We start from the raw sequence: 23,044 nt of genomic DNA on the forward strand, positions 1-23,044 counted from the left end.
ACATCATTCAGGCTTTTACCTTTTCACCTGTGATAAGTATAGCTAATGATGGCATCTACTCTGAAAAAACCCAGCATTTTGTAGCTGACAATTTGCTCTACCAAAAGTGTTACTGTACTCTTTGCATACATTGTACTTTCTATGGAAATAAATAGGAGACATTAACTTCAACTGACATAATCTAACAGCAAATACTTGACTGCCGCTAACCAGGATTTACTTACTAGCGAAGGCATTACTTGATGAAATGCGCTTTACCTAGACAGTTTCAGCTTAGTCAGATGCACATCCATTTTGTCAATGACTGGAGGAAGCGAACTGCCTCCAGGAGACACCAAGCGAAACTGGTTCTGAACCTGAATCAAGCCAAGATCTACAACTATAGCATTGAAGGAAACTGAGGACTGAGGAATGACTATAACAGGTGCTTTTAAGTGAATGTCCATAGCAAGTCGAAAGCTCCTTTGAGCCAAATCTTTCACACTGGTTGCAGCCTTTTCTGCAGCTTGGGCTGTAGCAGCACTCAGTGCCTCCTTAGCCGTCTGAAAGTTGTTCAAGAAGGTCTAAGAAAAAAGTTGAAGAGATAGGAAAAATACAGCTATAAATAGGGTTGTTTATTTTTAATCTCAACTAATCTCTCATTTTACAACATCAATAATAACCAATAACCAAATGTTTTTAAAGCCCCTCTATTTTGTCAGTGAATGCTAGTACTTACTGAAGTCAGTAGTTAGTGGCAGAGAAACCACTAATGCTTTACAAAAGTCAAGATTTAGAATACTTGACAAAAGGACAAGTGATTTACAGATTCATTTGTGGTCCTCATAGGATCTCAACTTGCAGAAATTTTTTTGTCTCCAGTGTTAATTCAGTTACGTTTGCAACTACCTCAGTTTTTCCCTGGGGTTGGGTGTGAGAAATGAAATGCCTTAAAAGCATAGGTGAGGTGAGGGGGCACACAACAGCCCCCTATAAGGGCTGCAGCATGGTAGTTTTTGACTTTCAAATCAGTTTTAATTGGACTATCTGAGTTTATAAGTAGCACATAAAGAAAGTTGAGTTTCTGAAAGAGTGATATTCAGTTTTTCTGAGGTTGCAAATTGGGAAAGCTAATGAACACATTACAAGTCACATAAAGAAAAAATACTTACCAGCAAAGATACAAGAAATTTGTGAAGGTATACTACTTGAATGCAGCCCACTTTCAAAGATACAGTACCATCCACTTTTGTCATATCAGTATAGGCTCCTCCCTCAGTAGCGTAAGGATATAATATCAGACTGAAACTGAAAACTTCATCTCCCACTATAGATATGGCCTAGAAAGAAAGAAAAAGTACATAGCAACCATTAGTAGCTTTTAAGAAGGTATTAAGAAGAAACAAAAGTATCGTCAGCCTATCGGATATGCTAATAACATAAGTCTTTTCAAAGAAAGTCAATTCGGACACCAGTTCCTCTAGTACGAAAGCCTTTTTTCACCACTTCAAGTGGGAAAGAAGTATTCATGTGAAAACAAGTATTTTAAAGAATGGAGTAAGTACATGCATTACACTCCACTTGCACGCACAAAATTAATGAAGAAACAAGTAAGACTTATAAATTTGTACTTTTTTATGAAGGGTCCTTGTATCAACATCTGTAACAACTATGTCTTTAAGTCGGGCAAAGAATTCCGTTTGATTTGACTGAAGAAGAAGAGATGAATCAAGACCTGTCAAATGAAAGAACAAACAGTAGAAGCAAAGTAACGCCTAATTTTGGGGCAGTGGGGACAACACAAGAAAAATGTGATAAGACCTTCCCCTTACCATCCCTAATGAATACTGCTACAAAAAATTCTGTTGTTCATCCCATATCGAATTCAACAAAAGCTTCACAGAAAAAACAAAGCCCACATATATTTTTAAAACCCTGTAAATACTTGATTTCTTCCTTTGTTTTCAAACAAAGTAGGTCAAATGGGTCATCTACAATTTCCACAGCAATGGACACAGTAACTAAGAGCTCTGTCACATCCAACGCATTTGAGACTTAAAAAAAACCAAAAAAAAAAAAAAAACCAAAAAAAAAAAAAACAGAAAGAACCCAAAAAAGTGGAAAACAAGGAAAAAAAGATGGAAAAAAACAGATTTGTTTTGAAATTAAACTACAAGGTGAGTACTAACAGAAAATGCAATACCTTGAATCTTGATTTCTGCAATGTTCTTTTTTTCATCACAAATATTTAAACAAAAGGCATCCAGCTTGGCAAAGAGCTTGAAGTCAAAGACAAACGTATCCTTAGAAGGTCTCGTCACTAGAAGAGATAGAAGGTGTTTTCTCAAGGCACAGCACATGTTTTCAGTTAAGCTCCCAAAAGCACAGGAGGCCTGTTTCAGCTCAGTGATTGCAGCATTCCAATGATTCAATACAACTTCCTACAGATTCTTTCATCAGCTAGCATGTTAGAATCTGCTCCCCTCTGGGCCTATTATCTTAATATATTTTTCTAGCACTCTAGGAATGGAAACATTTTCTTCAGGCTTTTCTCTCCAACAGTCCTCCAACCCACTGAGGCACTGAGACATAAGCCATGATCCTCACCCACTTAAGCAAAGCTCATCAGACTATCTAGCATTTCATATTTTTGCCAACACACGACATATCCATCCAGACCCATCATTCTGACAAACAGAAGGGTACCTTTCTTTAATGTAAGGTCATCCTGTTGCTTTTCTTCTGTTTCTTCTGTAGTTGGTGCCTCTCTACTACTTCCATTTCCTGATGGACTAACAGTTGCTAGAAAACTGACAGCAGACAGAAGGGCCTCTGTATGCAGCAGAACGTTAAGTGATGAAAAAGCTACCTGTTGAAAACATGAGACTCCACATCACAAAGCATAGCTTACAGGTAAAAGAGCACGTAACAGAGCTGTAATACTATGGAAAGTGCAGCAAGGACAGCATACATTACCAGCAACAAATAATAAATGGGAAAAAAAACTTTTTTGTAAAGCAGAAAAATGGTAGGCAAAGAAAATAAGTCAATCAGACAAAAATTCAGCAGTTGTAACCAGTAAGCTATTGCTTCCTCAGTACAAAAGTCAAATGACACACAATGAATGTAGAAATGTAAAGAGACGCAATTCCTTGTCAGATAACCAGTTTAACAAGACATGCAAGTCAAGGCAGTCTAACCCAGATCAGGATTCATTCCACTCAAGCACTGTGTTCTGTCAAACTCAGACTCCTTGCAAGCTTGCACCATAATCCAGTACAAGATGAAAGGATAAGAGGTAGCGGATAACCATATAGATACTCAGGATAAAGAAATATCTGGGCAACTAGACTAAGGGAATTCAAAAAGATGAATAAAGCACCTGCCTCATAGTTTAGCAAACCATATTATGCACTTCAATCAGCTTGGGATAGGAAAGAGCTCAAATCCAGTTCTTATGGACATATGAGCCACCCTGAAGAGCTAGAATGCAACACAAGCTAGAATTAACCGCATAGAGTAAGCGGAGTTGTCTAAATATCAGCACTCTCCCATAGGGTTAAGTCAGTCAATTCCATTCAGTAACACTGATATAGAAGTGTCACCTCCTGCTGGAGCTCCAGGAGCCTCTTCTTGGAAAATAAATAAATAAAGCCAGTGTTACCTGCATTTCCCTGATAAAATCTGCAGATACTTGTAAGCTTGTAACTACACAGCTTTTCTCCACAGTTAAGAAACAGACTAACATGCAGCTCTTACATTAAGTGCATAAAAACTGACAAGTGCTTCTGAACTTTCAGGCTCCCTGTTGCAAGAGGAAGGAAAAAGAAAAAAAAAATCTCTACTCACTTGAATCTTCTGTTCAGTGTTGTCAAAAACATTCTGAAACTGTGGACCATTTTTGTCAGCCTGAAATGAACGATCAGCATAGGGATTGTTAATTCAAACCACCCTCTGGGCTCTTAGAATACAAATTATAACATACTCTGTAAATAGAAAGTCAAAGACTTTGTAATGTACAGAGTTGGTTTAAACAAACAAAAAAAAATCATCCTTTGGAAAGATTAACTTTTACCTTGATATATTCCACCTTCAGAAGATCTAATCCAGGCTTATCAGATGAACTAATTAAATGAAGGGGCGCTTTTTTAGCTGTAACATACATAAAAACAGACACAAAATACCCAACAGTTAGTAAGACTTCTTCTTTCAGTGAGCCATTGGCATCTGTGCCTTGAACACAGGGGTTACCTTTCAATGCAGTCTGTTGACACATGAAACAATGGTTTGCATTCAAGTCAAAACCAGCAAGTCTGTATTCTCTCACTATCCAAAACTACTTATTTATCTGCTAAGCATCCGGGTGGCAATCCACAACTAACAACTGTACAATTGAGACAAGCACTGCCAGTGGAAAGTTGCCTAATACCAAAATATTGTGCCTGTAAAACTAGAGCAATGTCTGAATTTTAAGGAGCACAGAAAAAGAGAATTTCAGACTAACTACTATAAATATACACAATATAATATGCCTACATTACCTCCAATTTCATAGTAATCCAAGCTTATTGTCTTCAAATATGATACAGCTGCTAAATTAAACGTTCTGACAGTTGCTTCTGTCCCAAGATGCTTTACATCAAACACAAGTACCGTTTCCTCAGTTTTTTCTTGCTTGGTGAGTTCTAGCAGAACCTGGACAAATAAGTAATAAAGTACTGCCATCTTTGCGCTTAGAGAGTTTTCTTTGCTCAAATAAACAATGAAGGAATGCTAGTAGTATTAATGCCTTGTTTATACCTGATGGTCACAGACACTTTATGGATTTTGCTCTTTGTAGGTGACCTGCCAAGTTACTTACTTTGTTCTTCTTTCTGGGGAAGGAATGAAGGGGGTACTGGTGTCTAATTGAAAGATGGAGTACTTTTAATATAAAATAATGGTTCCAGGAATGGGCTCTTGAAAGATTTTTGTAGTTGTTTGTGTTGTATTACACAACTTATACACAGACTTGAAGAATACACATTTTATTTACTCTTTTTTATGATTTATAAATAGAAATAACTAATATGCATACACATACATACATATATAACATGCAACATATAGTATGTCATATATAAAATGTAACATATAATATGCATATACATACATATATATACACAAACACACACACAGATATTTACTTTGGTAAATATGCGTCATGTGTCCATAAACTTGGACAAAACTTGTAATAGAATAATGGGTTTTCTTATATGAAGTAGTCTTCATATAGAAGATTAAGATACAATTCAATAGACATACCTCTTTAATTTCAAACTTCAGTTGAAGATCTGTCAGTTCCTCTTTAGCAGATTCCTTATTTCCTATTTCTTCTCCCTTACTTAGTGTCCAAGTGCTTTTTTCATAACTTTCTTCAAAATCAGAATATTCTTCAGAGTCTGAAGAACAGAGGTGACATCTCCTTAGTACGTTTTCACCAGGAACAAGGATAGATCTCTCCCCCCACACCTTCCCATTCTAGAACCACTAAAATCTAATGTGACAAAGCACGCTTTTTTCATCTATCTTGCCATCTTCCCATGAGATGACAATGGCAAAGTGACAAAAATTGAAGCTCTACTGAAGAAAACACTAGAGTTTAGCTGTAAAGAATCTAGATAAAGGAAGTACAGTTATAAACTCCCAGAAGAGTTTTTTTCTGGAACAACGAGGAAAATAAACACTCAAAACCAAAGCATCAATCATTGATTTGCCACTTGCTAGTCCTGCCCTGTATTTAGCTTCACTAATGCAAAACATTTCAGACAGCACACCTGTAATGTCTGTAGCAGTATTTCTGCCATACACTGGCTACGTATGAAAGAATATGTGCTTTAGATATCTTACTTAACTTTTTCCATGTGCCTACTTCAAAGTATATGTCTTTAACATCAAACTCTTAAAATGGCAGCAGTAGATTCATTTTTGACTAAAACAGCAATGATGTGGCATGACATTTGATTGGATTACATTGGATTGCTAATCACATCCTGACGCAATTGCTATTAACAGCACACTCTACTTATTTTTGAGGGGGTTGTTTATGGACAATATGAATTTATTTCAAAAAAGGTTTCTTTTCTTAAAAAGCATATGTAGTATTCTGAGGCAACAACAGCATTTTAATAATCTTCTTATGCACTGTAAGTTAGGGACAATTGTACTCATCTCTACTGTTCCTAGTAACATTCTTTAAGACCAATTTAAGACTTGCCTGAAAATGCTAAGTTATTCCATACATTTTGCCATGCTCTTTTTTCTTACCTGACACCATTTCTGCTAACAAGGGGGGTGTAGTAAGCAACCCTTTGTCATCAACAGGAACTGCAGGAATAGCTGCTGCCTAGAGTGAGAAGAAAAAAACAATCAGCATCTAAGTTTTCATAGCTTGGTATGTTGAGTTACACTTTCCAATTCTGATAAATCTTTAAGCTGGCCTTTCATTTATTAGACATTTGAGCAGTATTTACACTGAAGCCAACATGACAATGACAAAACTAGCTTTGTTTGAATTAGTCAGCATGTTCTGATGTAAAGTTGTATTGAAGACACTTTGCACAGCTCAGATGAGCAACAGATCTTGTATTTTAGATAAAAAAAGTGAGCAGATATTAGGAAGAATTCATATAACAATCTCTTTGATTTCGTTGTCAAAGGGTTTTTACTATCATTGTTTCATTTTTATTATTTCTGTTCAGCTTACCTTTGTGCTTGGAACAGGAACAGATGACCTCTGAGGCAATGGAATACTATCAATCAGATCAAAAATTGCCTTGATTTTCTGGTCAGAAACCCTGATATGCACCAAAGGAAGCCCTCCGGACACTTTAAACCTTAAGAAAAAAGAAATCTGATTCACTCTAAGACAAAAGAAACAGTAAATGCTAATTCTTGACTTTAATACATTAGTATTATTATCAATAATGTTTTAAGTCAGATCAGAGTAAACCTAGTGAATCTGCATTTAAAGCAAGCATTGCACCCATTAAAATCAGATTTTCAGTCATTCATTTAGTTACTTCATTAAGTTAAGGTGAGCAGGGAACAAATAGTGAAGAAAGGCCTTGTTAAAATCATTAAACTAAGACATTGATGGCTTCAAATTCCAAAGTATAAATAAACATTTTTTTCTTTTCTCTAAGTACGCAGTAATTAAAAAATAAAAATAAGCCCTCTCAATATTAATACATTACTTTGGCATTCTAGTATCTTTCTCCACCATTGACTTTGCCAGCTGTATATGAATATCCATAGGCTGTAACATATGTAAAGATGAACGCTGAAAACGAGCCTTCTTCCAGTCTTCACCTGCAAGTATTAAATCCATTTAGATGAAACACATTGCTTGCAAATTGCTATGATTAGAATACCATGATTTTTCAAATAGCATCCCCAGGAAAAGCTGAAGAACACACTCACAAACTGAAGCAGTCAGAACAATTTGGGTGAGATAATTTTAAGGAATTTTAAACAGATTTTCAATATTCCTTAACATTATATTGACTTGGCAGCATTAAACTCAATTCCACACTTAATGATGCACTTGAATACAAAAATTTTTAAAAGTAACCTATCATTTTATTGACTATAAAACTTAAGTCCAAATGAACTACTACTAAGGCCAACTTCAACCATATTTTACAGCATAGTAAGTATCATAATAGTCCTATGCATTTCTGTTGCTCCCTAGTGAAATAAAGAAATAGTACACAGACCTACAACCAAAACACAAGCAGATCTTTCAGATGTTTTAAGAGAACTAACAAGGAAATGTCTCAGCTTAATACCAGAAAAGGTGGGAGTTTGTTTTTTTTAAACTATCTGTTTACTTGAATTCTGGTTTTTGTTTGCCTTTTTTCTTTAAAATCTTATTTACTAAATACAGAAAAGTATACTTCAGCAATCCTCAGAGTAAACAGGTTTTACTAAACAGCTGATTATCAGTTCAAAATCATGTTAGTAAACAGCTGATCGTTAGCTTAAAAGTTTTGTTTCCATACCTGCTCTTCCAAAAAGAAGTTGCACATTTTTTATTTCCACATCAAACTTGTCATAAGCTTTGTCCATAATTTCCTCTAAAGATGAAAAACTAGAAGCTTCGCTACTGCCTTGATTTATGCTGTTCAGCTAAAAAACATGAAGACAAGATAAGTACAAAACTCACAGATGTGATATTACTACTGGTGATGGTGTAAAAGATGATTCATGTAACTTTATGATAGCCAATTGGATTATCATACAGAAGATACCTTAATGTCTCTCAAGCTTCCCTCACCAAGGCTATTAAATTCTTACTTCTGATGGTGCTATCAAACCACGCAATTCATGTAATATGAAATGAAGTCTTATTATTAATTTAAAAGTTTATAGCTGAAGTACAAACAAAATATTTATTTAGTCTATTAAAATCAAGTTAAATAATTGTCATTTTTCAGTTTCATAGAAATAACAGAATCAACTTTTAAAATTGAGTAAAAATCACATATCCTCTTACAGTACTAAGAGGTAACTCATTCTAAAGAGAAACAAAAGGAAAAATAATCCCATTTTGCCGAATAGATCAAAGATATTAATAAAAAAATATTATTGTCACAATGTATCAAAAAAAGACAATGTTTCCGGGGCAGGTTACACAGCTCAAGTACATCAAAGACAACCCAAGGGCTCTGAATGCAATTGGTTTTTCAACAATACTTGGTGAGAATACTTTCACAGATGCACACTTTCACTTTCTGATATTCAGACAGTTTTATGTGACAGATACGTTAAGAGAAAAAAAGAGACTACTTCCTTCTTCTTCTGTGCTTTTAAAGAGACATCATTTATATACCTGAAATGTACCGAAGTCCAAAATCAACAAATTTGAATTTTCATGGTAGAAACCTGTCTGTGGGACCAGAAGGTAGGAAGGTTTCAGATGAATCTTCAAGTCAAGGACTTTCCTCATTTCAATAATATGAACTAATCCTTCAACAAAAGAGAACGGATATTACAACTGAAACGCTACTCACAAGTAAAGCATTTTTCCAGGCCACAGATGAAGAAATATTATCTGAAATATATAATACAACCTAAATAAAGAATGACTTTTTTAAAGTATGCCTTCCACCTAAACTGACTGCTCTCCATCAAGAGAACATCCACTACTCCAAGTTATAAAAGCAAACAACAAAAAAAACAAGATAAAAGACATCCAGTCTTTAGCCAGCAATCAACACACAAAGCTTTGCACATCATACAGAAATGTTCTACAGTATTGCAAGGTTTGCCTCCCAGTGAGATGTCTCTTACCTGTAGCAGTTCGTTCCTTGATTTCTTCAAGCTTCATTAATGTGGCTGATGTTAATCTTTCAAGATCCATTCCCTTACTTGTCTGGAAGAATTCCACCATTGCATTTATTGTCCTCTTTTAAAGACAAAGAGACAAGAATTAATAACATATTCATCATTCATTCAGCAAAAACTACAAAATACATCTTCACCATGCAGCAGTTTAAAAAAGAATCACAAAAGAAAGAACAATTTTGATTATTACTCACTGCATCATATTTTATTTCCACAGGCTGTGATACAATGCTAAGACTTTGATCAGCAGTACTGTCTTCAGGGTTAATATTAAACTCTATCTTCAGGAGAGAAGACTCGCTATCCCCAATGGAAGCCACAAGAGATGGTACAATGTTCTCTTGTCTCAGGCCTGTGACGTACCAGTTTTCAAGCTTTGCTTCCACCCTAAAGAAGACAGGTGGCTAATTATTATATAAATTAGGACACAGAACAGTTCCGTCTATGAGAAACACGCAATATCAGAAAGCTTTTGATAAAGGAAAACAAGAAGTCAAGCTAGCTTCACAGGACTAACACACCACATGGTTAACAAACTGTAACATTAATAAATAAATGGTATGGCATACATTTATGTAAACCTTGCACAACTTTTCTGGGGGTTGTGATCCCACCTTTAATATTACACAAAACTGTTTTCAGCAAAGTATTTCCACAGTTCACAACTGAGCTGGCAGTTTATGCATGAAGTCAAAAGATAAAAGAACTACAAATCCAATCATGAACAAATGCATACTTCTTTCCCAGACACTGGAACCATTATTACATCACTGTGTAACAATAACTTGTGCTCATTATTTCTGGTGTGTTTCTCTTAAAAGAGCAAGTTCTCAGCTTTCCATGCGCTGGTTTATATGTACTACCCACAATACACAGGGATGGATGTTCTTTTCTGTAGGAAGTAAGCAACATCACATTCAGTAGCTTATCTGGAATGTGTTAGCTAAAGCACTGCACATTGCTTAAATAATTTAAATACAGCATTTCAACACATAGATTCAATAAAAAACTCATGCACATTCACACAGAGCGATAAATAATATTCATTTTCTCATTCCATTCAATATTATTCCCCAAACTGACAATATCTTCTAATTAGCTAGAAAGAGTGAAAGAAGAAAACTGATGTAAAAAATAAATACAATACTCAAGGAAAAAAAAAAAAAAAAGGTGTAAGAAGTTTGAAGTAATGTTTCTACAAAAATAAAATATAAATCTAATTACTTAAGGGCTTGTGCTCCTGGGCGTTGTGATATTTTTGTACTCAGATCAATTATCTGTACTTTAAGAGTTTCTGCCACATTCTCGTCTTCTTTAATTGTAAGAGAAGTGCTTACCAGCTTCAATGTCACAATATGGGCAATATACTAGCAAAGAGAGAGAAAACTGAAATTAGTCATCTTCATCAAAAGCAATTTTCTGAACTCCTAATTTAAATGAATCTAATGAAATTTGGAGTTACAGCTAAACCAGCAGCCATACATTCACACGCAAGAACCTAGGAACAGAGAACTTTCAACCCTCACCAGACAGTTCTGTAATATAAAACATGGCATTTCAAGAAATGCTGAGTTGATTTGAATTTTCTTTCTACTAAGAATTCACAGAGGTTTTAAAGTGTGAAAACAAGTGCCAAAAACACATTTTGCCTCTGTATTATTTGTGACTATGTCAATCAGCAAATTAAGAAAAATTGAACCATACTCCACAATCGAAGTCTGCACATTTCCACGTGGTACTGACAGAACTGAAAGCATCTTTACACTTCAAATTTATCTAAATCAAAAAATGAATCTCTTCTGACACAAGTGCATTGTTTGAGTTTAGTATCTTCTTTGCTGGTCACAGATGCTCGCTGCAGCTCTACTCTTTTCCATTTAACAAAAACATGAGCTTGTAAGATTGTAAGAGAATACGATGTTGCCACTTAGAATTCAGAGCTTACCCACGTGAAGTACAATAATTGAAAGATTTGTTTTTAAACCATCCTTTTAAAAGCAGTTTACCTGTTTTGGTAAGGAAAGCTGATAGGAAGTGTCACTATAGCCAATAGCAGTAAAAAGCTTAGCCTTCTCTTCTGGTGTCATTAGTTCATCGATAGCTAATAAATAAATAAATAAATACACACATAAATAAAATCCACAAAAGCTTACATTTCAGCTAGCAACTATAACCAATTTCCCTCCCACAAATTTAAGATCTGTTGACACAGAACTCCATATTGCAGCAAAGTCCACTTTGTAAAGTAATAAGCAGCATTATTATGGCATGGCATTATGTATGTATCATTTATATTATGAGTCAATCCATATTTTCCAAGAATGAAAAGAGCTTTGAGGAGTGCTATTAGAACCACTTTCTCATTTAGATGGCAGATCACCAGAATACAATATTTCAATTATCACCTATAAAACCACAGCTAAAAACTCTATTCTCTTCCCCTTAGAAGGTTCTAAAGTGCTCAAGGCTATTTCAGAAATATGCCCTATTTCCCAACTCTGTAAATAAAATCACAAAATAGATCAATACTGCATGATACTGTCCATTTCATACTCACTTCAGTACAGTAGAAAACAAGACATACTGTAACTTGCTTCTTTGTCTCCACTCAATCAAGTATATAGAAACTCACCAGTCTATTAAAAAGTTACTATATTACAGCTTACACTTACTTTCAGGAACGGATGATTCTTCATCTTCCTTTTTTTTAGATTCTTTCCTACCCCAGAAACCACTGAACCATCCTCCACTTTTTTTTTCAACTTCAGTGCCTTTCTTCTTCAGCAGTTTCTGTCCTGATCTTATTGTCTACAAAGGAATCATTAAAATAGATAAAGTAGATAGTGTGGTAATAGCTGTATGTGTTTGATTTGAATATCTGCAGAGCTAGTCTTCAAATAACAGAAGTCAACAGAACAAAGCAATCATTAAAACAGAGATGACTGCAGAAAGGTACAGGCTAGACAGCAAAAACAACGCACACAGTGGTAAGTTCTATGGAATGGTTTCCGGTTTGTAAACTGACTTATTCCTGTCCTCGAAAGACTGGAAGCCTGCCTTCTTTGTTCCCCCATTCAGTCATACTCATCACCAGAAATTCTGTCAAGATTCTGTAATGAAGAAACAACCCTATCGGAAGTGCCACAATATTACTGAATGGAAATAATTTCTTACCTCAGCTTGTGCCTGTTGTCTTGCTAGGACTATATTGAAGACATCAAGCTTTTTTTCTAGGTCCTGTAAAAATACACGATGAAATCATCTGCTTCTCAGTCACATTTAAGAAAGTCTCACTGCTACAATTTCTCTACCAATCCTTTTCTATTTACTCTCCAATTTCTTTCTAGACACATTCCTTTCTTTTAATGGGTACATCTGCTTCTGATGTTAGACAGCTTGATTTTTATCTTTTTATCTTATATTTCAGTAAAAATACCAAAGTTTATTATCCTACAACCAAGAAATGTTCATTTTAATATCATTCCAACTCTTTCTTCCCCCACCAGGTTACGCTGGGCTTCTGATTACAACCGTCTTTCTAGAACTGTTGTGCTCTAGGAAAACTATCAATCTTGATTACAGTGGTGCATGTTTAAAGAATCACATAATCAAGGGATCAAAACATACCTGCTCTTAATTGAAACACTGCATACCTGAATTTGTCTGTGAGTTTCTTCTGACAGTTTGCTCTGTGTCAGTTTGTTCTTGTATGCATTTTTGTAAGTCTTCAGAAGCTGCCTATGCTGTTTCATGTTACTCCATGACCACATACGAGTACACCTTCTAATGTGAACTTCAAGAACGCTGTCACCTGCATACTTCCACCTACAATAAATCCACACGTGAATAATTTCATATTTCATTTTGTGCCCTGCAATTTAGAAACAGCAGAAGCAGTATTTTACTAATATGCAAACACTTCACTTAAGCTATTCACTTATACAATTTTAAACAGTTTCTACTTCAATTTTTGAAACGACCGATGGCTTATATTGCATGTCTGATGAACTATAAATTTACATCCACTATTGACTTCCACATGTTTACAAATCTGAGCTGTAAAAGCATAAAGAACACTTAAGCACTTTGTTAAGTGGCATCAATTCATTATTCAGAAAAAGATCCATAAGAAACTAAGAACTAAAATTACAGTTGACACGTTTCCCTTGTAATGCACGTAATGATTTTTTCTTTAGCCTTTCTAAAGTTGTAATTTAGCTCTATTCTCTACTCTAGAGAGATCACTGGAATCTTGTTCAGAGATTCTGAAATCAAAGTTAACTTTTCAGGCCATTTTCATCACCTGGCTCTTTCACATCATTTCTTACGCAAACTGTTTTTACTTGGCTACTCAGAGCTACATTAAGTTATAATGATTCATGCAATCTGGTTTTAAAACCACATTATCCACTATAAGAGAATGATAAGACTGGAAAGGACTCAATACATCTTGACACATCTCCCAGAGAACACAAGACCAAATGCAACTTACCATTGTCTGGCATTTTTATGGAGGCATACGTTTGGCCTGTATTTCCTGTATGGCGCATTGCGAACCATGTAATCTATGGACTCCAGAAGGTCAATCATGCTGAGGTACTAAACACAAGAAAACAAGTTCCTTAGCAAAGGTTCAGATTTCATTACATGCAATATTTCAAGTAGAAATTTATGTATATAAAGGTGACACAAGTGCTCCCCAAACTACATAGAAATTTAGGCTTATGCCTTTTCATTGCTACTTAAAGTAGACCGGCAGCTATATCTATTGCTCTTGGAAGTCACTGACATCTGGATTTCTAGTTTCCTTGAGATACAAAAGAAATTTATTTTTTCACTTCTACTAGCCTGCTCCAAACATAGTCTTGAACTTTCTCAAATAAATCATTTTATTCCTTTCTCAATCTTTCCCCAATATTGGAAGTGCATTTGCACTAATAATATTAACACTGTTCTCAACACAGACTGCCTTTGGGTATCAGTGAGAGTTAAGAATACACTTAAACTGTAAGTTATAACTGAATAAACAATAACATTGCTAGGGAGCTATCAAAATGAGTTTCTTAGTACTTCAGTGGGCTTTGTTGCCAAAGCCAGTAGACACCACTCATTCCTACTCTTGCTTTTATCCTTACTTCTCTTCCATTACAGTGTCAGCTTATAGTTTCAGCAGATAAAGTAAGACAAGGATTAATTGTAAGAGATTCCATTCTCTGCTCTGTCCTCACGGCTGCAGGTAACAGGGTCAGAGAGCCTGAATCTAAAGGCGGGGAGCCACTGTTACACAAGGATCACATTTTTTATTGCAATTACTCCTACAGCTCCTCACAAACTCTGAAACAGGTGATAACTGGCACCAACCCAACTTACCTGTGGCTTTGTGAGTTCAATAGCAATTCTCTGTACTTCTACATTACAATCGAGCTTGGGAGTTTTCAGTTCCACTTCTGCAATTGGGTTGATAAAAACTCTTGCAGAAGCTGATATTGGTCTAAAAACTTAAAATATTAAAAAGTTGATATTAATTTAATTCAGGAAGCCATCTTCAAAATACTTAAGCCACCTGCCTGATATATCACCTACTCCACATCATATTATGTGCACACTCAAGACCCACAGAAGCAGTTCAGGATAGTAAGTGCAAGGTTTTACACTTGGGTTGGAGTAATCCCAAATAAGTATACAGATGGGAAGAACTACTCCTTGAAAGCAGCGCTACGGAGAAGGACGTGAGAGTTCTGGTGAGTGAAAAATTGAACATGAGCCAACAGCATGCTCTTGCAGCTTGGAAGGCCTGGGCTCCATCAGAAGAAAGGTGGCCAGCAGGGACAGGGAGGGGATTGTCCCTCTCTACTTTATAGTCTTGTGAGGTCTCATCTGGAGTACTGCATCCAGGTCTGGGGTCCCCAGTACAGGAAAAAGAGGGAGTTGTTGGAGAAGGTCCAGAGAGGAACCACAGAGATGATCAGAAGGCTGAAGCACCTCCCCTGTGAAGAGTGGCTGAAGGAGCGGGGTTTGTTCAGCAGGGATAAGAGACAGCAGCAAGGAGACCTCATTGAAGCCTTTCAGTATTTAAAAGGGGATTATTAAATAAATAAATAAATGGGAATCAACTTTTTAGTTGGGTAGATAGTGATAGGACAAGGGGGATGGTTTTAAGTTCAAGGAGGTAAGGTTTAGGCTGGATGTCAGGGGGAAGCTCTTTACAGAGAGAGTGGTGAGATGCTAGAACAGGCTGCCCAGAGAGGCTGTGGATGCTCCATCCCTGGAAGTGTTCAAAACTAGGCTGGATGGGGCCCTGGGCAATCTGGTCTAGAACCAGATCTGGAGATTAGTGTCCCTGCCCTTGGCAGGGGGGTGGAACATCACGATCCTTAGGGTGACCCAAGCCATTCTATGATACTACAAAACGGCACTTGATTCATACAACAAATGAGATCAGCCCAGCAGTAGTTAGAAAAAATAAAACCTCTAAGATGTTTCATTATGTTTAGGCTTTTGTAAAATGAAGCTAGTAGGGGTATGCCTGCATGATCAGTTCAGACTAACTAAAATGCTCAAAACAGCATATATTCATTCATTTGTAGCTTACTTACTGTACTGGTAGTCTTGAGGCTGGTTATCACCATGTGGAATTCCTCTTTTCAGTTGATCCTGTAAAGGAATGCGATACTGTCTAGCAATTGCTGAAGGATATTTATTGTTGGTCTACTTAAAATACAGAGGGCAGTTCAGCTCCAATTAACATGTTTTCTGTGGGAGTTTCCCCAAACCTTCACCCCTTAAATGAGATATCTAATGTACTACAAGTACTTAAAAGTAAAATGTTTAAATACAGCGGACTCAATAAGCTTCTCTCATCAAGTGGAATGTTATTACATTTTAATTCAACTTTGTTTAGAAGTTCACTGAACCTTCGTATCTTTCATCAACTAGTGTTCAATAATGTAAAACACTCTAGCAATTGTGTACTTGCAAACACATAATGCAATGGTGTCATATTTTACAAAGACTATCAATATCATAGTTTTTACAAGGAAAATATCTTACAGATATAAATCTCTTCCAGTAATTTCTTCTCCCAATTTTATATTTTAAAAATACCTCGTATTTACAAAAAAAAATACACACACTTATTAATGATATTTGCATTTCAGTGTATTTTCTAAACTCTAACAGTGAAGGCAAGCTTTTCAATGAGCTTAAGTGTATAACAGCTAATCTCACAAACAGCCATATGCTCACATTATTTAAATATGAAGACTGTTGTGTGAAACTGACAGACTGCTATGGATTACACAGCTTATTCCAGCTATGAGGCAGACCAATCAGCTACTGTGCTAAATCTGATTTCTTGATAATACTGTTTACAAGTAAGACTGAAATGGCCTGTCTGGACGGAAGTCCTAGCATTTCAGGAAACAGGATATAGACTACAGACTGCATTTAAAATGTATTCTAGTCTTTAACACAGAAAATTCTGAAACAGAAAGTACTTCCTAAGCAGCTGAGAGGATTTACACAAGCCATCTTATGCCCATGCCAAATTCCACTCTTCCCTCACAATGGCTTATTAGGAATTTGTAAGCATCTCTGCTAAACTAAAAAGGCAGGATGGAAAGCACCCTGAGGAATTTTACCTGTGTTTAAACAAAGTAAGAGAATGCAGACAGGACAGAGAAACAATATATTCACAACATCTTCTACATACAGTGAACTTGCATTCCAATTTTTAGAAAGTGAGAATTACTCTACAATAGGAACCAGAACTAAAATAAAGGGACTTGGGTTTCAAGTTCCACATTAACAGAAAGGATTCAGAGTGCATTTAATGACCAGCTGGTTTTACCAGTTTTGAACCATGCTTCCTTATTAGTATCAAGTCCATCAAGTTAAATGTATGCTATGTTAACAAGACAAAAATAAATAAATGACAACTGTAAAAGACTAGGACAGCAGAAGAAATGGAAACAAGGAATATTGTATGAGGATACACAGAACATTTGCACGACATTGATAAACACAGTGAGTCAATAATGCAGTGTATTTTGCACAGATGTACTTATTCAAACCAAAACTAAAACGCAGATAGACGGCATACATCACATACTCCGCATTTTCCACAGCAAAATGAAACATATTTCTGATAAACTAAGAGTAGTCATATGTACAATATTTCAAGTCAACTGACTTATTTTCATAATCCCATCTAATTTTACTTTCAAAATCTAAGTTATTCATTCATTTACTAGCCAACAGCTCACTAGAGTAACTAGTTGCTTATCATTACCTACAAATTAGCTATCTTTTAACCACATTTATGTAATAGCTATCTGCAACGATCTTAACAGCAAATCCAGTACTTTTGCAATCCAGTACTCTTCAGCTGCAGTACAGAAAGATGTTTGCCCTCAGCTACAATTTATGTCTATATAATTGCCCTATTAATAGTGCCACATACCCAGTTTCTCTTCAGAGTAAGTAAAACTTGTTTTGTTTTTATTTAATTGCTACCTTATCTCACGAGTATTTCACTGGCTTACAACATTATAGTTTGCAGTACACCACTACTCATGGAGCTAACAGCAACTCAAAACACCAACAAATCAGAAAAACTAGATGTAGCCTTCAAGTATCTCATACACACAAACCGGATTTTATTCTTCCCCTGTAATTACCATTTTAATTATTTCCAGCATCCTCTCTGCCATACACTCTACCTTAATTATGTTTCACCCAACCTCATTTTCACATCATCCTACCAAGTACCTCCTATTTAAAGCTATGACCCTTTTCAGACTTGGCAAGTGCATCATACTCATTTTTCCAAATCTGTTTCCCATACAGAGGGATACTACCTTCAGGGAAATATTACATTAACCCTTCTAACTTTCAAGTGGGACAGTGGACAGCTACTACCTACAAGGTATAGTTTGCTAAAAGTAAAAAGAGAAAACGCTCTTTACATGATCTTGTTCATCTGTTTGATGACATTCTTCACTTTACTGTCTTGTTCTTCTTTTTGGCTACATCATATTGGTTAGTTTCATCTACACAGTTTCTGCTCCAAAAAGGTTTAATATTTTGAAACTTTATTAACTCCACGATCATTTACTATTTCATTACAGTAGCTATATAAGACCTCCTATAGCCCAGATAAATAAACAGTACTGAGTAAGTATCATGCTAAGTCACACACTAATAGAACTGATCTTACAAACCCAGTTTCTGACCATCTCCAAATCTATAGGAGCTGGTAACATACAGAGCTAACAAAACATATTAACTACCAATAGCACAATGCATGAACATATGGCCCTTCTATCAGAATAGAACTGACCAAATGTCTGGGGCTGGGTGTTGTTGAAATTAATATGCCATAGTCTGAAACAGTCATGAGATAAAGCACTGCTCAACACATTAAACTCTACATTACCAGTATTTGTTCATGGGAGCCATGATAATACATTTTGCTGTGTACATTCCAATAAGCACTGAGGCTGTCCAAGCATAAAAGCTGCAGAGAAAAAGAAAAACAATAGCATTCAACAGATCCCATACTCGGTATTCAGTACATTCTATGAATTCAGCTTTCACTTGGGGAAAAAAAAAAAAAAGATAGGCTATACAACAAATCTACTATGAGCACTGAGACGCATTTAATCTTATACCATTTTGAAAAGAAAATTACTTGCTAAACAGCATGCTCTTAAAGAGCATTCATTCACACACACTGATAAAAAGTAAATGGGGTGGGGAGGAGCAGAAGGGCATGCTTCACTACCAGAATTCCAAATGCTTTACATATAGACTAGTACAGGAAATGGCCATTCGACAGAACTATTTGAAATCATGGTTACTAACTAGATTTCAGTCTTGCTGTGTAATGTTGTTTATGATCAGACTGGTGTTTGCATTGATTGGTCAAACTACGGCCTTGAAAGGTAAGCCTTACCTAAAACCAGTCTTTTTAGTTCTATTTATTAAAAAATTAGGTAAAAATACAAAATGTTAAGTAAAATACAAGAATTCACAAACTGTTTTTCCAGTTTTTCTCTGTACCTGCATACTACAACACTCCAAATAACAGTTGCTAGCTACACTTTTTAACCAGATAGGAACAACAACAACAACAAAAAAAAAACACATTACCTTGTAAATTACTTTTGTAGCATCATTTAGAATTGAAGGTTTCCAGTTCTCATTTGCCGTCTAAAATTTCAAAGGGACAAAACTCATTCATGATGTACCTTACATATCATATCTGTGGTTTTATACTATTTCTTGAAGCACAGAATAAATCACTTTGGTGCTACCAGATTACAGAAGTCAGCTTCTCTAAACTGCATATACACAAGTCAAAACCCAAATCTGTGAGCTCCTCAACTCCTTATCCTACCCATGAAATCCTATGCACTTATGGCAAACAAGTTAACTGAAATTCTCTGTCCTACTTTCTTTGGAGGCCTGGCAAAATACCACATTCTTCATCATGATGTAACATCTGCCTTAATTTATCTACTGGACATGGAAACAACCCTTCCTATAAAATTAAGCACATTCCGTTTTAAAGATCACTTGGAATGTAAGAAAAAAGATTGCTTGTCTCAAAATAGTATGATATTCCTCAGCAATATTCCCTGCACCTTGTACAAACTTCAAGTGCTATTTGCATGGAGAAAGGACTGTCTTACCCTCCATATCCATACTATAATTGCATCATATCAAATGCCTGACGTATCTTTCTGTTGCCCAATCAAAGATAAGCAAATCAAAACTACAAACGCATGCATGCACACAAATGTTACCAATAAACTAAGCTCGCCCAATGTCATTCCCAAAGAAATTGGACACTGTGGATCTGTGATCTGCAAAAAAACAGAAAAATAATAGCTTTTTATCCATATTCATTGCACACTAAGAATCATTTCACTAAAATTGATTGAAATCTTGAGCTGTTTTCCTTTACTTAATTATTCTAGCTGAAGCACTCAGTTGGGTCAGTACCAATATGACCAATGTACCAACAGAATACTACCTATTACCTATTTGTTACTTGTTTGTTTTCCAGCTCATCCGTAAGTCCACAAATCCCCACCATGCTGAATTTTGATCTTCACAATGAAAAATTCTGTATATCAACTGTATCTACAAATGTGTGACAACCTGTCACCACACACATTAGTGAGCAAGGCGAGGCAGCACCAGGCAATACAGAACAGAAATTATCTATTGCACATATCCAAAATAACTCCAGCTTTCAGTTGTACTTGAAGTAATTCATTCAAAGAAGCCACAGTAATTTTTCAGGATGGTAAATAACAGTTTATCTCTATGGAATAGCCTATAACAATTGTACTAAAGTCAAATTTAGAGCAGAAAAAGCACGTTCAAAGTACATACATCATCTTCATATTTAACATGAATGCCTGTGATCTTGACTTGGACATTCTTTATAACTTGAGTTGCAAGCTTTTCCAAGAAAGTATCTTTCTTCTCCTCCTTTGGTTTATCTGGAAAATAAAATAAATGGCATTCAGTGAAACAAATACATATTCAGTTTAAGCACACTAACAGCTATTCTAACTGCATATTCTAATGTGAATACCTAATACTTGAGTCTCTGGCTACTTAGATTTTTTCCTATTCTATATCCATATTGTGAGAATGTAATATTAGTTTTGTGCATACACCACAACTGTAAGAAAATTTATGTCTAAGTTTCATTGACAGTAGTGCAGCTTACACTCATTTCCAGTTTCATTTTTAAGATATGCCTCCCCACACCCTCCAAGGCAAAAGCCCCTTAGAAGTTCCTCAGCAACTAACTAGGAATTTCAGCAAGAAAATAGGTAAGAAGTTGTAATTTAGCACAAAATATCCTAACATACCCAGGTGAAGATGATGCTTACATACTAAAGGATTGGTTCATTAGAGCTTTTCAGAGGACATCGCCGGAGAAGATTAAATAGCTTGACCACAATAAATGAAAATGTAAAGATACTCTGAAATATTCTGGCTGTTCAGTAGCGGAGCTGGACTGTGATCATTTAAGCTAAGTTAATAAGTTGAAATTTGTAAGGACTAAGCACAAGTGCATTTGATTCAGAGAGTGGATAACCAACAACAAAAAGCTCTCTCTATTTTATGTTCTCTTTCAAAAAGGAAGGGAAAAATAATCAGTGAATGTATATGAAAGACTAAGAGAAACTAATATAAATAGCAAGCAAAATATGTAGCATTTAAAAAAAAAATCAAAGTCATGTTTTTTACCCACCTTTTGAGTGATCACGACCTTTAAAGGGTCTCTTAAAATGCTTTTTATACTTTTTACGCTTACGTCCTTTTTTCAGCGCAAGCAATTTTTTGGGAAAAGCATAAAATTCAAGTTAGCAAAGCAGAAATGCAAGAAACGAAAGAAAAGACAGAAGAAAGCTTAGCTTGTCAAATCAGAATAAGCTCTCATTAAAAGAATTAAAGAACTTCATAGATGTTAAGGAAGCAATCAGCTACTCATCATAATACAAAGTATCATTTTCTATCATTCACATATACCTGAATTCACTTTCATGGAAGCAACCGAAGCATTGCCTTTTCTTTTTCTACTTTATGTCAGTAACAACTCCTGATTAAGTACACAAATCACACTGTGATCAAGGGCCACACCAAGTGCATGTGTAAATGTATGTTTCAAGATCCCTTACACAACATCCCATGAGTTTAAGGAGTTACCAATAATCACCAGGCTTCTCAGCAAACACACAGACTTATTAATGAATTCATTTCAGATCTCCAATGTACAAAGCAGAACTGAAAACAAATCATGACTACTGATTAGAACCCTGGTGAATATTCTTTTCTGTAATCCAAACATTTATTTCATGACTTCAGCCAAAGGCACATAACAAAACACTTAACAGAATACTCATATGGGAAAAACACTGAAGTCAAAATCCAGATGAGGTTTCTACCATGCAACTGCATAACTTCCAAGTTAAGATATTCACGACATACAAGAAAACCCAAAGGCGGCTTTTCGGTAAGATTCTCACAACAATCAACAGCAGCTATGAAAGTAATTTGAATGAATGACAGCTGAAACTGCAAAAAGACACATAGGGAAATAATAATTCTTTAACAGTTTCACATGAAATTAAATCCTAATATTCACACACAAATTACAGTCAAAACAAACGCAACCACTCCACAAATGAAGTTAATGGTCTGTTTTAACACATTTCTAAAGAAACCAGTTGGGTGAGTTGCATTGGTGAGTTTCTTTCACCCCTCTGGCCATAAAGGAGAAAAGAACTTAGCAAGAGGGCTGCCTTCACAAGGTTATAACATAAGAAGGGTGTGTCCTACTAGGGTAAGATGGAAACAAGCACAAAGGCCAGTTTAACTTAGGGGAAGAGCTTTGTTTTTTATGTACTTTGCACATTCCTTCAAAGAAAGGAGGAAAAAGTGCCAGCCAAGACTTCAGCCTGTCCTGTAAGTACTTACTAAGCGGTCACCCTACAATTAAAAAAACAAATGGGCTAAGGAGGGAGGAGAAGAAAATCTACACCAGCGTTTTAATGCTGAAGAACGCTGTCAGCATTTTATGACACTCCTGAATTTGACACAGATGAGAGACATCTTCCTAAACGCTCTCCCACTCTTCTTGAACAGCCTTAGT

The 23,044-nt window shown here is 35.8% G+C and overlaps 1 protein-coding gene across 6 annotated transcripts in view; it reads right to left on the reverse strand.

The window, feature by feature from the left end:
* The window catches only part of VPS13C (vacuolar protein sorting 13 homolog C), a 123,849-nt gene that overhangs the window by 44,397 nt on the left and 56,408 nt on the right, over positions 1 to 23,044 (reverse strand). For 3 of the 6 annotated variants that reach the window (XM_085515761.1, XM_015872267.3, XM_015872269.3), the window contains 29 exons: positions 21,644 to 21,709; positions 20,770 to 20,879; positions 20,175 to 20,234; positions 19,519 to 19,578; positions 18,803 to 18,883; positions 15,963 to 16,020; positions 14,737 to 14,864; positions 13,859 to 13,965; positions 13,020 to 13,191; positions 12,541 to 12,603; positions 12,039 to 12,174; positions 11,373 to 11,467; positions 10,591 to 10,733; positions 9,561 to 9,753; positions 9,313 to 9,427; positions 8,852 to 8,988; positions 8,022 to 8,148; positions 7,215 to 7,329; positions 6,725 to 6,854; positions 6,286 to 6,364; positions 5,284 to 5,420; positions 4,521 to 4,674; positions 4,055 to 4,131; positions 3,829 to 3,888; positions 2,686 to 2,848; positions 2,183 to 2,299; positions 1,611 to 1,714; positions 1,152 to 1,319; positions 259 to 563 (listed from right to left, as the gene is read on the reverse strand). In XM_085515761.1, the coding sequence (XP_085371887.1) occupies positions 259 to 563; positions 1,152 to 1,319; positions 1,611 to 1,714; positions 2,183 to 2,299; positions 2,686 to 2,848; positions 3,829 to 3,888; positions 4,055 to 4,131; positions 4,521 to 4,674; positions 5,284 to 5,420; positions 6,286 to 6,364; positions 6,725 to 6,854; positions 7,215 to 7,329; positions 8,022 to 8,148; positions 8,852 to 8,988; positions 9,313 to 9,427; positions 9,561 to 9,753; positions 10,591 to 10,733; positions 11,373 to 11,467; positions 12,039 to 12,174; positions 12,541 to 12,603; positions 13,020 to 13,191; positions 13,859 to 13,965; positions 14,737 to 14,864; positions 15,963 to 16,020; positions 18,803 to 18,883; positions 19,519 to 19,578; positions 20,175 to 20,201 (3,251 nt within the window). In that variant the 5' untranslated portion in view covers positions 20,202 to 20,234; positions 20,770 to 20,879; positions 21,644 to 21,709. Of the gene's footprint in view, positions 1 to 224; positions 564 to 1,151; positions 1,320 to 1,610; positions 1,715 to 2,182; positions 2,300 to 2,685; positions 2,849 to 3,828; positions 3,889 to 4,054; positions 4,132 to 4,520; positions 4,675 to 5,283; positions 5,421 to 6,285; positions 6,365 to 6,724; positions 6,855 to 7,214; positions 7,330 to 8,021; positions 8,149 to 8,851; positions 8,989 to 9,312; positions 9,428 to 9,560; positions 9,754 to 10,590; positions 10,734 to 11,372; positions 11,468 to 12,038; positions 12,175 to 12,540; positions 12,604 to 13,019; positions 13,192 to 13,858; positions 13,966 to 14,736; positions 14,865 to 15,962; positions 16,021 to 18,802; positions 18,884 to 19,518; positions 19,579 to 20,174; positions 20,235 to 20,769; positions 20,880 to 21,643; positions 21,710 to 23,044 lie in introns of those variants that run through there. The other 3 variants (XM_085515760.1, XM_015872268.3, XM_085515762.1) reach the window with 2 other exon arrangements.

Source organism: Coturnix japonica, chromosome 14, assembly GCF_054131305.1.
Source record: "Coturnix japonica strain WE chromosome 14, WE-NBRP24, whole genome shotgun sequence".
Classification (NCBI taxonomy): domain Eukaryota; kingdom Metazoa; phylum Chordata; class Aves; order Galliformes; family Phasianidae; genus Coturnix; species Coturnix japonica.